The sequence below is a fragment of the Xenopus laevis genome, chromosome 6L (genome assembly GCF_017654675.1).
Source record: "Xenopus laevis strain J_2021 chromosome 6L, Xenopus_laevis_v10.1, whole genome shotgun sequence".
Classification (NCBI taxonomy): domain Eukaryota; kingdom Metazoa; phylum Chordata; class Amphibia; order Anura; family Pipidae; genus Xenopus; species Xenopus laevis.
The window spans coordinates 145,955,616-145,970,866 of record NC_054381.1 but is presented as its reverse complement, the minus strand read 5'-3'; the positions used below and the strand labels follow the sequence as shown (position 1 = coordinate 145,970,866).

At 35.4% G+C, this 15,251-nt stretch overlaps 1 protein-coding gene across 1 annotated transcript in view; it reads left to right on the top strand.

Annotated features, from left to right (window-relative positions):
• Positions 1-15,251, top strand: part of LOC108718600 (CUB and sushi domain-containing protein 3) — a 696,593-nt gene that overhangs the window by 435,321 nt on the left and 246,021 nt on the right. Inside the window, exons 25-28 of the mRNA XM_041566615.1 lie at positions 618-809; positions 1,350-1,476; positions 3,487-3,689; positions 9,976-10,167. Coding sequence (XP_041422549.1) covers positions 618-809; positions 1,350-1,476; positions 3,487-3,689; positions 9,976-10,167 — 714 coding nt within the window. The remainder of the gene's footprint in view (positions 1-617; positions 810-1,349; positions 1,477-3,486; positions 3,690-9,975; positions 10,168-15,251) is intronic.

Below are 15,251 nucleotides of genomic sequence, written 5' to 3'. Positions count from 1 at the left end.
ACACTGTGTTTTGTAGTTTGCTAATAAATTATATTGTAGCAGTTACTCTGCTTTTGGATTGCTCTCCTTCTTGATCACCTCTGTTGACCAGTAGATTATATATATCTCACTATATTAGATACAGTATGGTGGTGGGAGGGGCTCATATTGATCGTTTGTCACCAATATTATTTAATTGCAGCTCAGGATCATGTACAAGCTACTGTTTTATTATTACAGATAAAAAAAGGAAATAATGGTGAAAAGTAGAAATAATTTGCTATAAATAAATATATTATTTATTTGAGATTGTATACCATTATGATCTCTTTAAACTAATTTTTATCTGGATATTTGTCTGTATTTGGTGTCAGTGACAGAATGCATGAAATTGTCTCCATTTGTCTTGAATTGTTTTAATTTGTTTTCTATTATTTCTATTACAACTATAATACTTGAAAGTTTATATGTATAATCCTTGAAAATGTCAGGTCCACTTGCACTGTTGTGCACAGTTTGCAATTAGGTGCAACTAAAACCATTTAATTTAATTTATTGTAAACTGCCTGTTGATAATCCTTATAAGCCATACTATAGCTAATACTCAATACAAACAACACATTTTTATTTTGCTTAAGGTTTTGAACTCTCACACTGTGAAGATCCTGGTGTGCCTCAATTTGGATACAAAATCAGCGATCAGGGACATTTTGCTGGTAGCACAATCATTTATGGATGCAACCCAGGTTACACACTTCATGGAAGCAGCCTGCTGAAATGTATGACAGGAGAGAGAAGAGCATGGGATTATCCCTTACCATCTTGTATTGGTAAAAATATCTTTATTTTTCTATTTTTTTTTACAATATGGTAGTGACATAGTATAGTAATAATTTAGTCCAGATGAAGAGTCCAGTAAAATGTAAAGTCTTGTTTCAATTCATTCATTCATTCAAATTTCATTGTTATATTTATTTAAGGGGAATTAATTGTGAAACTGTAAGTTTAATAGTTTGTGAATAAAGTTAATAAAATGTTATTTACAGAACTATAATTTTTTGTTTTTGCTCTAGTGTAAATAAACGAAATGGGTTCAGAATATTTAATCAAAGTATATTACATTATATATACATTTGATAGGAAATAGATTCCATTTATGAAGTTGTTAACCCCTATCACCCTATTATATACTGAATTAACTGGATTTAACAATCCATTAGAATTTATTAAACTGTGCTGAGCATGTACATTACATGTTAGGATTTTAATTACATATTGCCTTTATTTTATATGTATGTCAAAATTATATCAAACTTGTATAAAAATTTTGTATTTCTGATATGTGTTTTTGTACATATCATTCAAATCAGCTGAATGTGGTGGCCGTTTCAAAGGTGAATCTTCTGGCAGAATATTATCACCTGGATATCCTTTCCCATATGACAATAATCTACGCTGCACTTGGATAATTGAGGTGGACTTGGGAAATATTGTAAGGTAATTTAATAATATGGTTAGATTCTTTTTTTCTCTTTTATATTTTAAACCCTTTGCAATAATTGTTATTTAATGTTTATTTTAGGATGTTAAATTCAGTAAATGTTTAAATGCATTTTCTTGGGATTGGTGAATAAACTGATTTTTTTTTTGGCCCTAAAGGGAAAACATATCTGCTGTGGTGAAATATTTTAATTTATAATGGGTACAGTGTGTGTGATACAAGTGACCTAGTAAATATAATTAACAGACAGAGGTACAATGCAGAGCACCGTGAGTCATCAATAAATCAAGTAGCTTGATGAAGTTTGCAATTTAGTTATTGCTTCATTTTTATGCTATCATTGCAACTTTTAAATAGATAGAACACTAGAAAATTAGAGGGAAAAAGAGTGGAGATGGGTCATTTTGAGAAGGTCAGCATGAGTGAGCCTGACAAGTACATCCTTGAATAAAGTTTACAGAAAAAAAGATTAAAACCCAAACATCTGAGTGCTACCAATAGCATGTCACATAGTTTTGCATTTTTGAGCTAGAGACCATGGACATATAATACTTACAGCAGACAAAAAAAGCAAAAAAACACAGCTTTTGCTTTTTTTACCCTTAAGCTTTTTATTTTTTTGCATGCACCACAAAACATAATCTGTGCATTAGTGATGGACGAATTTGGGCCAGTACGCTTTGCCGGAAAATTGGCGAATTTCCCGCAAAATTTACAAAATGGTGAAATGGCGCAGGCAAATTTTTGCGTCGGTTTCCCAAATTTATTCACCGCCGGTGAATCTCGGGAATTCGCCGCAAATTCACGCCTGGCAAATAAATTTGCCTATCACTACTGTGCATCAATAAAGCACAAACTTTATATCCTAAAGTAAACTGTTTACTAATGTGAGTATCTGTGTAAGCATCCGGGATTGTGTCATTGGTGTTATCAGAGCCCTGATGAAACCCTGGACTTATCAGAGGGTCAGAGCCAAGTGTTATGGACAGTGTAAATAGTGTTGCATGATACACCATACATGCTAATTTTTGTACATTGTACCTTCACAGTAGTGAATAGTGCTTAGGTTTGCAAGCTAGCATACTAGGGGCAGCAAGACTAAATGTAAGCTCAAAGTAGCATGGCACAAATCTTCTGTATGTTGTTTTCATTGGCTCCTTGTACTAAAAGTGAGAGTGATAAATGAGGTATTTTCTCTTATTAAAATGGCTAATTCTTTTTCTGTTGGAGTTATAAATTGTTGCTGATAATCATCTCAAATTTTTACAATAATTAATTAGAGAATTGTCTTTAGCTCTTTATAGATGGTAAATTAAACCATTTTCTGAATGTTATTTCAAATTTTAGAATGTGAAAACAAACTTTACAGTAAATGTATATATGGCCATTTTACAAGGATTTAATTATACAGTTAGCAGGATAACAGGATTCCTTTGCAAATCAGTAGACTAGCATATAAATCAAGTTAAAAAAATATGTCTCTACATCTACTGTATAAACTTTTATGTTAGTGGTTTTAAGAAGTGCAGACTGTTCTTTAGGGATGTAGCGAACCGCCGCCGATGTGTTCGCGAACGCCGTTCGCGAACACCGGCATAATTTGCGAACTGTTCGCGAACTGTTCGCGAACTTCGATCATCCGAAAATCGTTCGATTCGAACGATCGAAGGATTTTAATCGTTCGATCGAACGATTTTCGTTCGAATCGAACGAAAATCGTTCGATTTTAGCGATCGAATGGTCGAATGGGCGACCGATTTTGACGCGAACGCCTATTGGCGAACGTCGCGCGACGTTCGCGAACTTGCGGCGGACGCGAACAGTCGAAGTTCGCGCGAACTAGTTCGCCGGCGAACAGTTCGCTACATCCCTACTGTTCTTCTGAGAATATACTGTATTTTTTAAATGTATAATAAATATATATACTACATTATGTAAATGCAAAAGTTAAATATTTTTTTAAACATGACAGATACAAAAGTGCAATTTTTTTTTTGCTTTCGCAGCCTTCAGTTTCTTGCCTTTGATACAGAGGCATCACATGACATACTGCGGGTTTGGGATGGACCACTTGAAAATGAAATGCTGCTGAAAGAAATAAGTGGCTCTCTTATCCCAGAAGGGATTCACAGTACCCTTAACATTGTTACAATTCAATTTGACACAGATTTTTACATCAGCAAATCAGGCTTTGCTATTCAGTTTTCAAGTAAGTTGTTTGTGCTATGTTTACTAAAGAATATTCCAACAATATGATTTAATTAATTCTTTAATTTCAAAACGTTTTGGGTTGATTGCATGCACTTCATGAGCTTTTCTCCTATTGTCTTACACAATAGTAATAATGTAATGATGTAATCATTTTGTGAACCATAATGAATGGGCCAAGACATTCTTCCATCATAAAATATAGTTGAAAGATTGTCCAAGTGATTTTCAATTGCAGAGATGATGAAAAAAATTAATTAGTATTGTCAGGAAAGTTATGGTAATGTAGCTCTTAGGTCCAATATGATGGCCCAGTTTCATCAATGAGTCCACGTATAGTGGCATATTTGTATGTGTGGCTAACGTCTTGGTGTGGGAAGGAAGGGTTTGTATTCCTAGAGCACTAGGCTAATTTTCCCTTGGGGTATAGATACAACCTATGTAGCTGTAACATAGAGGCCAAAGGAGTGTTTAAACTAGGCAGGGGAGGTGAGCTAAAGTATTATGGGGAAAATGCGCAAAGCCCATGTCTAAGCACCATGAGGGGTGCGAAACACGTAGGGTGGATGGAGATGCAGCTATATTTTTAACTTTTCTATAAATTAATTTTTTAATTGGATATCTATGGTCTTATGGATCCGTTTGAGTTCCAGTCAGCTCTGCTTCCTTATCTTCTGCTGTACAGCTCCCTAAAGCTGGGGGTCTGGGGCTGGTGAACCCGGACCACTTTCACTGTTCGGTGAGTTACTTTGCAAACAATTCTGGAGCACCTTGTTCTTCCCTAACGATTTGAATAACGAATAATACCAAACTCATCTCTTGCATTTGTGTGTGGGAATACTTAGGGAATAGCAATCATAACATGGCCTCCTTTCAGATTATAGGGAAGTGACTAAAATAAAAACTTTAAGATGTGCAAGCTTTGCCAGGATAAGAGCATCTCTGAAACATATTAACTGGGAAATGCTTTTCATTGGGTCAGATAGAGTAGAAAAATAGAATGTCTTTAAAATGTTGCTTAATAAATATATTTGATCAAGTACAAGGATGTCAATAAAGCATGCAAACAAAATTATCAGACAGGCTAAAATAGACATGGAAAAGGGAATTACAACATGGAGTAATGAATATCTATTTATATAAGAATATAGATTGTAAAAAAAAAATTAAGCAAGAACCCTTGATATCAGAGTTGAGTTAGTTTTTAGTGCAGGGAAAAAGCAGAAATTGAAAACAAATTATTTTTTCATCTGTCTACACAATTGAAGAAATAGCTAATGAATATTTATAATAGACCCAATTTTAACAATAAACAGCAAAACGGATGTGTTTGCTTCAGATAATCAACTATAGTTTAGATAAACAAGCTGATTTGTAGCCATGGGGGCAGCCATTGAAGCTCAAGACACACATTAAATAGATCATTTCTGAAGAATCCCATTGCATGCTATAGAGCTTATCTGCTGCTGCTGTGTATCCTGTGCCCTTTCTTCATGTTTAGCTTTACCTAGTACAGATATTGAACTGGTTAAGCAGAAACTCGTGATCCAGAAAGCTCAGAGTTACGGAAAGGTCATCTCCCATAGACTCCATTTTATCCAAAAAATTTAAAAAATGATTTCCCTTTTCTCTGTTATAATAAAACAGTAACTTGTACTTGATCCAAACCAAAATTCAATAATCTTTACTGGAATCAAAACCAGCCTATTTGGTTTATTTAGGGGCAGATTTATCAAAAGTCAAGGTGAATTTTCAAATGAAAAAAATTAGAATTTCAAGCTATTTTTTATGTACTTCGACTAGTCCAAATTCTATTCAAATTTGAAAGAAAAAAAATTGAAAATTTGAATATCAAAATTGATCATGTACTGATAAAATTCGACTTTGACCTTTCACAATCTAAAACCTGCTGAATTGCTGTACAGTATAAGCCTACGGGGGACCTCCTAGAACCTATTTGGAGACAATTGGTGGACTTTGAGAAATAGAAGGTTTTTTTGGGAAAAACTTTGAATTGAATTCCTTTGATTTGTACGATTCAGATGAATATGGAGCTATTAAATCAAAAAAACTTTGATTTAATTTTGGTTGGTCTTTTTGATTTGAATTTTGACGTTTTTTCAATTTGAAATTCGACCCTTGATAAATATGCCCCTTAATGTTTACATAATTTTCTAGTAGACTTAGGGGTAAATGCATTAAAGATCAAGTTGGGTTTTCCACAAACAATTCAAGTTTTTGAGAGTATTTTTGAGTCAAAAATAGATTTTTCAGTTTAAAAAATAATAACTGAAATGTCTTAAGATTTATTATACCCTGACCCTAGGAATCGCTTGAATCTGAAAATACACCCTCTAAAACCTGTTGAGGTCATGTAGGAGTCAATGGCAGAGGTCCCTTGGACCATTTGAAGATGTTAATAGCCTTCATGATGTTAGTGTTTTTTTTTCTCAATCAAAACTCAATCAATTCGAGCGATTCGATTTTTTTTTCCTGCCGAAAACTCGATCAATTTGAGTTCTCGGGTTGGTAAACCCAAATTCACTGATTTGAGTTTTTTACATTCCAGTTTGTTCTTAAATTAGAAACTATTTGAATTGTGAGTTCATTCAAGATAATGTGAGGTCTAAAAAAGCTCACATAGCTCTAAAATATGACCTCTGATAAATAACCCCCATAATGTATGAGGATATAAATTATGGAAAGATCCATTATCCATAAAACACCCGGACTAGGGCATTGTGGATAACTGTTCCCATACCTGTATGGGCATACATATGAGTTTAAAATGGACCTTGTACAGCTTTCTCTTTCTAGCTGTATCAGAGGAAGTGGAAAATGTAACTTAAAGTAAAAATGCCCTTTAAAAGATAATTATTTTACATGAACTGGCTAGATATAAATAGTATGTTATGTCACATTAATCATGTTAATTTTTTGATGGCTTCAGCAGCCTCCACTGAGCATCCATCAGTTCTGTTTGCAAATATGACAATCATGAGATAATAGGAATTACTTAATTCTGGGTTTATTATGGAACTTTTTGCATGTGTGTTCAATTTTGAATACATTTTAAGACAATTTAAGCACACCTGCCAAGTAGAGGAAGTGTTCTTTTTCTCTTATTTTCTAGATGTATTGCTTCTACTTGGAAAGTCTATTCAGAGAAGGCAGGCATGATCAAATCATAAAAATATGCTCCAAATGAAGCTGGCAAATTCAGTCATCTTGGATGAATTTCTTTTAAAATGAATTTGTATTATTTATATTAATTTATAATGTATCTGCCTTGCACACATGTCCATTGGCTGCCTGTATGGTGTTCATACATATCTAGGATGTATGAATGTATTGGCAGCAACATAATAATAATAATAATAATCCTGGAGCTAAGACATGCACAACAAAATATCTGAGTATTTAAAAAAAATATACATTGCTTTAAACTTTGGAAATGATGGTGAATTATTGCAGGCTGCAAACATTATTATATTGTTCATTTAAATATGATGATATCATTGTCAAGATGTCCTCATTTCGATTATGGAAGATAAATACCTAATTGATTGTCATGGGTGACTACACCCAGGCAACTTGGAGGGCAGGTTTATCACAAATTGAATTAAAATGTTTTAAAAAGACTCACAAATCATGACTGTGTGCTTTTTTTTAATTTAAAATTGCATTCCCATAATTTTCAATGAGTCTGACAATGTTTCACATTTTGTGGAAAATCATTTTAGCTCCATTTGTTAGAAGGAGAAGAAGCCTTGGAATAATTTTAGTAATTTTAGTATACTGTAGCTTACCAAAGTTCTAGTATTATTTCAATAATTAGTGCACATTGTGCTGCTACATAATATGCAAAATGCACTGCCCCAAATTACTTCCTGTGTAACTCCTTTGTTGCTCCCAGTTGTGCATCTCCTCATGAATAATACATTACCATTCTTTGCTATTAGGGCATGGACATGACTGGCCAATCATTGGATTTAATTCTATATTGTATGGTGGGAGATTAGGCATGCACATGTTTTACTGGTTAAAACTACATTTTCTAATTTAGCCAAATGAAAGGAATAGAGCAGTAGGGATGAAGTCTGATTTTCCATTCAAAAAGAAGAACTGACATTTCTATACCATTTCCTCTGTTCATATTTGTAAGTACAGTGGACATCTGTAATAATTTAAAATACCAATTTCATTCTATTCCTGCAAAATCCTTCTGAAAGGAAAAAGGAAAATGTTTATTATTTCTGAGTTTCTGTCTTTTCATTTTACATTGAGCTATGAATTACATTTTCCTCTGGGACATTGTAAAGCATGTTTTATAAGGTCACTTCTTTGTCTGTTGACAAATGAAACAATTATATGTATTAATTTGGATACTAATTGACTCAGTCTTTAGAGAATATTTCCTTATTGCTCACTGGGATTATTTAAAAAAAAGTTCTCAATTCTCATGACCTACACAACATTGGCAAACTTTGCCAATATAAAGACATCTCTATAACCTGTTAACTGGGGGAAATATCTTTTTAGAGTTATACCCAGTTATACACCCAGTTATACCATTCCAGTTTGAAAGAAAGCTTATAGGTTGGCTAGCAAATTTAAGGTATTCAGGTTAGCCAGAGGTCTAAAAAGCATGCAAATAAGCAGTCGGCAAAAAGACATTTCAGTGAAAAGCAAAATATATTTATTTAAAAAAAATTAAACAAGTCCCTTGAAATCACAGGGTGGCAGATTTGCTAATAAGAGCAGGAAAAAGCATAAATTGTAAATGTATGTGTCTATCTGATTCTGATGTAAACAATTGAAAACCATTAATGAAGACTTCTTTTTAATTGACCGCATTTCAATAATTGAGGCACTGTTGGATGGATATTCAAGAAAGTCTGGAACATTTGAAACTAAATAAAGGTCCAACCTCTGATAGTATTCATCTCACAGCATTAAAAACAGAGAAAATCCCTGTGATTGCCAAGTACTTTATTTCATTTTCCTTTGATCTCTAGTATAATGCAGAAGGCAAAGTGCTAATAGATATTAATCTTAGCCTGAAAAGTATAAGCTTACTGGTTTGACATGAGTGGTTGGATAGTTTTTGGAGAAAACCCGGCAACTCAAACCTTGCGATTTTCATGTATAAATCAAGGCAGATGTCCCTATGTCAATTTGAAGATATTGTGGTCTGCACTGGGTTTAGCCAGATAATCCAAAAGATTTGGGGTTCTCTGGTGATAGATAAAAAATCTAGAGATTTGGGAGTAAAGTAAAACAATTTGTATGGTTTGAGTTTTCACTGGTTTTATCAAGTTTTTTCCTGACCTGACTTTTTTGAGTTATTTATTGATAAATAAGGTAAAATCATGGATGGGAGTTTGGTCGAGCTTTCTTTAATAAAAAATACATTCATATTTTAGTAAATTACCCCTTAGTGTACCTCCTTCAGGGTCTGTCCTTGGTCTTTTACTTTATTTTTGTTTATAAACGTTCAATTGGCATTTTAGGTTTCTATTTTTGCTAACTACATTGTGCAAAGCAAGACGTCACATTCTTTTAATTAGAATAACATGTTTTTCCATTGTATTTATTTTTTCATTTAAGATTGAACTTTTGGTCTTGATATAACACTTTTTAATACAATATATTATTAGTTTGTGCTACTGGGCATGTAACATAAAAAGTATTCAAATGATGGTAAGTAATATCAAAGTAGTATAAAATTCTTCTGTAGAAAGGTTGCACTGCATGTCTGCAAATCTTTCGCAAAATGTCAGTGTGCTTAGATGCTGCTTTGGGCAGGCTAACCACTATACATGCCCCAAATAACAAGAACATATAAGTGTTGCAAATGAGTTGAAGAGGAACATTAGGGGAAACTATACCCACAAACAATGTAGGTTGAGGTAGAAATATATTGCATAAAAAAAACCAATATGTAAAGCCCTGCTTCCTCTAAATAAACCATATACATAAAAATATACTTTCTAGTGTGCCATTAGGTAATCCTAAATAGAAAACAGCCACCCTCTGGGGTTGTATGATTCAAAATGCACACAAATCAACCACAGTTAGGTCACATGAACCAATTACTGGAGGCTCAAGGTAAGAGATGCAAAAGGGCAATAATTGCTGATATATAAATATATATACTGTACATTCCAGTTTGGTAAGGTTAATTTATATGCCACTTAATATGATGTAAAATGTTGGTTAACTATTCATTTTGGGGGTATATATTTCCTTTACTTTTTGTCAATGAAATATTATTTTATTCTTAGGTTCGGTTGCCACAGCATGTAGAGACCCTGGAGTCCCCATGAATGGAACCAGAAATGGGGACGGTCGAGAGCCTGGGGACACAGTTATTTTTCAATGTGACACAGGTTATGAGTTACAAGGAGAAGAAAGAATAACTTGCATACAAGTGGAAAATCGATTCTTTTGGCAGCCCAGTCCTCCATCTTGTATAGGTATAATCTGAATGTCTTTCCTAGAATGCATCTGTTATTGGTCATTATTTATTTGGCTATTTATGTTCATATTTTACAATAAATCTAAACTCAAAATAAGAATACAATCATCATCATTATTCTAACAATTTGTATCATATATCTCTAAGGGATGATGCCATTCCTAGATTTTCTTTTCTTCCCAAATGTCCTCTTAAAATGCAGAGGATCTAGGACTGTTCTCTGTCCTGAACATTTAACTGTAAAAATACTTTTTACAAACTTTCTAATCTGGAGAACATATCACCTAAGGCACACACTGCATTATCTTCACCAATCTAACCTGCACCTGTGTGTAGTGATGGGAATGCTATTCACACGTCACTTCACACATGGGATAGATTTTGGCTATAAAACCATCATGTTTGCATTTAAAAAAACCTAGCCTTAGCCTAATAGATTGTAAGGTTTACAGGGCAGGAACATCATTCTTCATAAATAGTGACCTTGATGAGTAAGGGGCTACAATGCCATGTGCAATGCATTTATAATAAATGCACCCCATGTTTGCGTTTACACTTTGTAAAGCGATGTGTACATTTGTGATGCTATATAAATAAATTCCGCTTGGATACTTTCATCTAGTAAGGGTTTACCTAAGGGTAAGGTCACACTGGACAATTCGGGAAGATTTAGTCACCCAGCAACTTATCGCCTCTTCTTTGGAGCGACTAATCTCCCCGAACTGCTTCCCCCTGTATTCCGCCTGCAAGAATGAGAAATCGACTGCAGCGTGGCACACACGGCGCTTCATTTTCCGAAGTCGCCTGAAGTTTCCTTGTGTGGCATCACCTCCTCTGATGACGCGCCCATTAGTGCAAAACGCGTCAGGAGGGAGTGGCTTTAACATAAGGTAGGCAGACTGGGGGGAGACAATGCATTGTGGTGTGTTGTGTTAAAATGCCTTGTACGGCTCCACTAATGTGATTTGTATAATGGTTAAATTGCACCAAAAAATGTTTTAAGTGAGACACTGTGCATGCTTGTATTTTATGGGCGACTAAATCTCCCTGAATGACCCAGTGTGACCTTACCCTAAGAAAAGGAGTAGTGGTCTTTAATTGATAAAGTGGGATTATGATCCCATTCAGTATACAATACCATCAGGTTTTACAGCTTGGCTGAAAACAGAATAAAATGTAATAAAGAAGTTTAATATTCTCTAATACAACATCCCTTTAAAAAACACCTAGCAAACAATTTTTTGTGACCCCTCCAACCCTTACTTCAAGCTATTCACAGTTGTAGGTGGACAAAGCATATGTTTTTCAAACAAACATAGAATGTATTACTTTCGTGGCATTAGTCTTGAGGTATATTTATCAAGGGTGGAATTACTAATTGAAAAAAACGTTGAAATTTGAATTAAAAAAGACCAAACAAAATTATTTGGTCGAATAGGTCCTTTTTCGATCTAATAGGTATGTATTCGGCCGAATTAGAATCATACGAACCAAAGGAAAAGTACATTCAATCGAATTAGATTCAAAGCTTTTCCTAAAAAAAAACCTTTGATTTTGAAAAGCCCACCAATTGACTCCAAATAGGTTCTAGGAGATCCCCCATAGGCTAAAACAGCAATCTTTAGAATGTGAATGGTCGAAGTCAAATTTTTAATAGATAACATTGTTTGGTTTCTTGTTTCCTATTTTATTGGGTAAATGATCATTAAGCTGCCAGGCTGTGATATAGAAGAACGTGTGTTTTTTTGACTTGTAATATTGCAAATTGCTTTCATGCAGACATGTAGGTGCAGATTCACTAAAGGATGAAGTGGCAGTTTCAAGTGGCAACTTTTTGATCTGGCAAACGATCCTTACTCCGCAAATTCACTAAGTCGGAAATTATACTGAACGTTACCTCTATCGCCAGAGTTTACTTCTCCACCTCAGAACAGGCGAACTGATAAAACAAAGCTACATCTTCCTCAATCTTATGTCAGTTACATCATATCCCGTATGCCGGAAATGCATTACATTTATAAAAAACGCTGGCAACTTATTATGGCTCATTGGACATGTGTTTGAAAAAGTAGCCACTTCAAGCATTTGCACCAACATTACTAATAAAGATGTCCATATGACTTTTAGGTACTCTCCCTATTCAAATTAACGTAAGCATAAGAGTGCTAGCTACATTTTGCTAGGCAGAAATGAATGAAAATTTGCTGTAAAATGCTTGCTAGCATTCGGCTGTTGATAAGAAACTTCACATTTTAGTGAATTAGTTAGCATCTGGTGGAGTGGAGTGTGGCAAAGTGGTCGCTGGTGAAAATTCGCCCTTCAGTGAATTTGCCCCATAGAATTACAACAGTGTACTTTTATTCTAAATGTGTGTTAATACTGTAGCTATTCATGAGAGGAGAGGACTAAAAGAAAGAGAACAAGATATAAATGAACTTTGAGTGATGCCATTTGCAGTTGACCTTAAACTGTGATATCACTCCGAGGAGAAATTACAACCAAGGAAATGTCATCTAACAATGTCCAAGACCCAATGGGGATTGTATGTACTTTCTGACACTTGCTGCTGAGTTTCCTGCCTAGAGGTGCTTAAAACTGTCAAAGGGCTGTTGACATCCTGTGGCTTGCAAGTGAAGTTAATTTCTATTATCTCTATTAATTGAAAGTATATCTGAACCGGGAAAAATTTGCTCAGATAATGGCATATGCTATATTAAACCTGTGGTACAAATAAAGAGGCCCAAATACTTAAAAATTTAAAAGAACTAAGGCTTAATCTTAACAAATTATATTTGTATATTGAGTGACAGATTGGAAATACTGGACAGAGAAACATCACTTCATTAACATAATTGTACAATTATTCTTGACTCAATATAAAATGCAAACTGGGTTCTATAGTACATCACAGATACGGACTTCTAGGACACGCTGGTTTGCGATGAATAAAAGTTTCTTTATTTATTGACAAATATAAATATCATGTTAGCATCGACCCAGCCTCAATAACTGATGCGTTTAGAGTATGACATGTTTTTCACAACACGCAACTTTATAGCTATCCACAATTATTGACAATTTCACTCAATTATCCTTAAAGGGATATGCACTCAATTCTATATTACCATGTTAATAGTGTAATTTAAAAGCATTTTTTTAAAACACAATGGTCCCTTTTTGGATCGTTTCTATACATTGGTATGTGATGATTTGATCTATCTAATAAAACTAAAAACAAGGAGGAAGTTGAAAGAAAACAACATAATAATTTAACTAAAATGGAATATGAGGCACTGAAATCCCTTAAGGATAATGAAAAAATGGTAATACGTAAATCTGATAAAGGGAGGGGGGTTTCAATTGTAGTGCTAGATAGAGAATATTATGAGAATGTTGTTATGATACAACTTGGAGATCAGAAACAATACCATTGTCTGGAAAATGATCCTTCCCCTGTTTTTCTGTCGGTTATATCATCCAGCCCAGTTACAGGCTGGAGAGCCATCCGATTGACTGGGCACTCCAGTGCATCCTTGGTAGGGATGTAGCGAACGGCGGAAAAAATGTTCGCGAACATATTCGCGAACTTGCGTCAAAAATGTGAACGGTTCGCGAACGTCGCGAACCCCATAGACTTCAATGGGAAGGCGAATTTTAAAAGCTAGAAAAGACATTTCTGGCCAGAAAAATGATTTTAAAGTTGTTTAAAGGGTGCAACGACTTGGACAGTGGCATGCCAGAGGGGGATCAAGGGCAAAAATGTATCTGAAAAATACATTGTTGACACAGCGCTGCGTTTTGTGCTGTAAAGGGCAGAAATCACACTACGTCACTCAGGTGATGTTTCTGGACACGGAATGTGAAAAAGCTCACACAGCTAGGTGGCACTTGGTTAAAGACTGGGCAAACAATGCCTGCAAGGGCAACGTATACAGTAGTGGGTACGGAATATATTATTGCTGCTGTAAAAACATCACTCAGGTGATGTTTACAGACACGGAATTATTATTGTTATTTAGACAGAATGTGAAAAAGCTCACACAGCTAGGTGGCACTTGCATACCTCCCAACTGTCCCTCTTTTGACCACTCAACCCCCTGTCCCTCTTTTGTACTGGAAAGTCCCTCTTTTCTCTGAACTGAACAGCCAGAAAAAAAACAGTTTCTAACTTAATTAGCTTTTGGCAGAGAGCTCAGAACAGCTAACAGGTGCAAATAAGATACTTTGTAACAATTTTGACTCTGGTTGGTGCTGGTAGTGGTGAACTACTAGGAGGAGCAGCACACCAGTCCCTCTTTTCTCTGAACTGAACAGCCAGAAAAAAAACAGTTTCTAACTTAATTAGCTTTTGGCAGAGAGCTCAGAACAGCTAACAGGTGCAAATAAGATACTTTGTAACAATTTTGACTCTGGTTGGTGCTGGTAGTGGTGAACTACTAGGAGGAGCAGCACACCAGTCCCACTCCCCAACACAGCTAGACTAATAGCACTGGGCTCTTATAGTAGCAAAGTAAAAAAACAAAAAAGAAAATAAAAGCAGTCCTTACAAGGACTATTGGGTTATTACAGCAGTCAGCAGATGAGATCAGAAGCAGTGCCCACAGCAGCTACATACAGAGCACTGCAGTAGAAGGTAGATTACTAGTCAGCAAAGCTAACTAACCTAAACTCACTGTCCCTCAAATCCCTGCAGAGTTCTGTCCCTACAATACAGAGCAGTATCAAGTAGATTACTAGCCAGCAAAGTTACTATCAACTGTCCCTCAAATCACTAAACAGCTCTCTCCCTACACTAGCTCTTCCAAGCACACACAGGCAGAATGAAAAAACGCTGCAGGGCTTCAGTTTATATATGGAAGGGGAGTGGTCCAGGGGGTGTGGGGGTGGTCCAGGAGGGAGAGCTTCCTGATTGGCTGCCATGTATCTGCTGCTCTGGGGTGAGAGGGCAAAAATAAGCGCCAGCTAAGGCGAACCCAAATTGGCGAACGTTGCGCGACGTTCGCGAACATTCGGCGGACGCGAACGGTCGATGTTCGCGCGAATTAGTTCGCGGGCGAACAGTCCGCGACATCCCTAATCCTT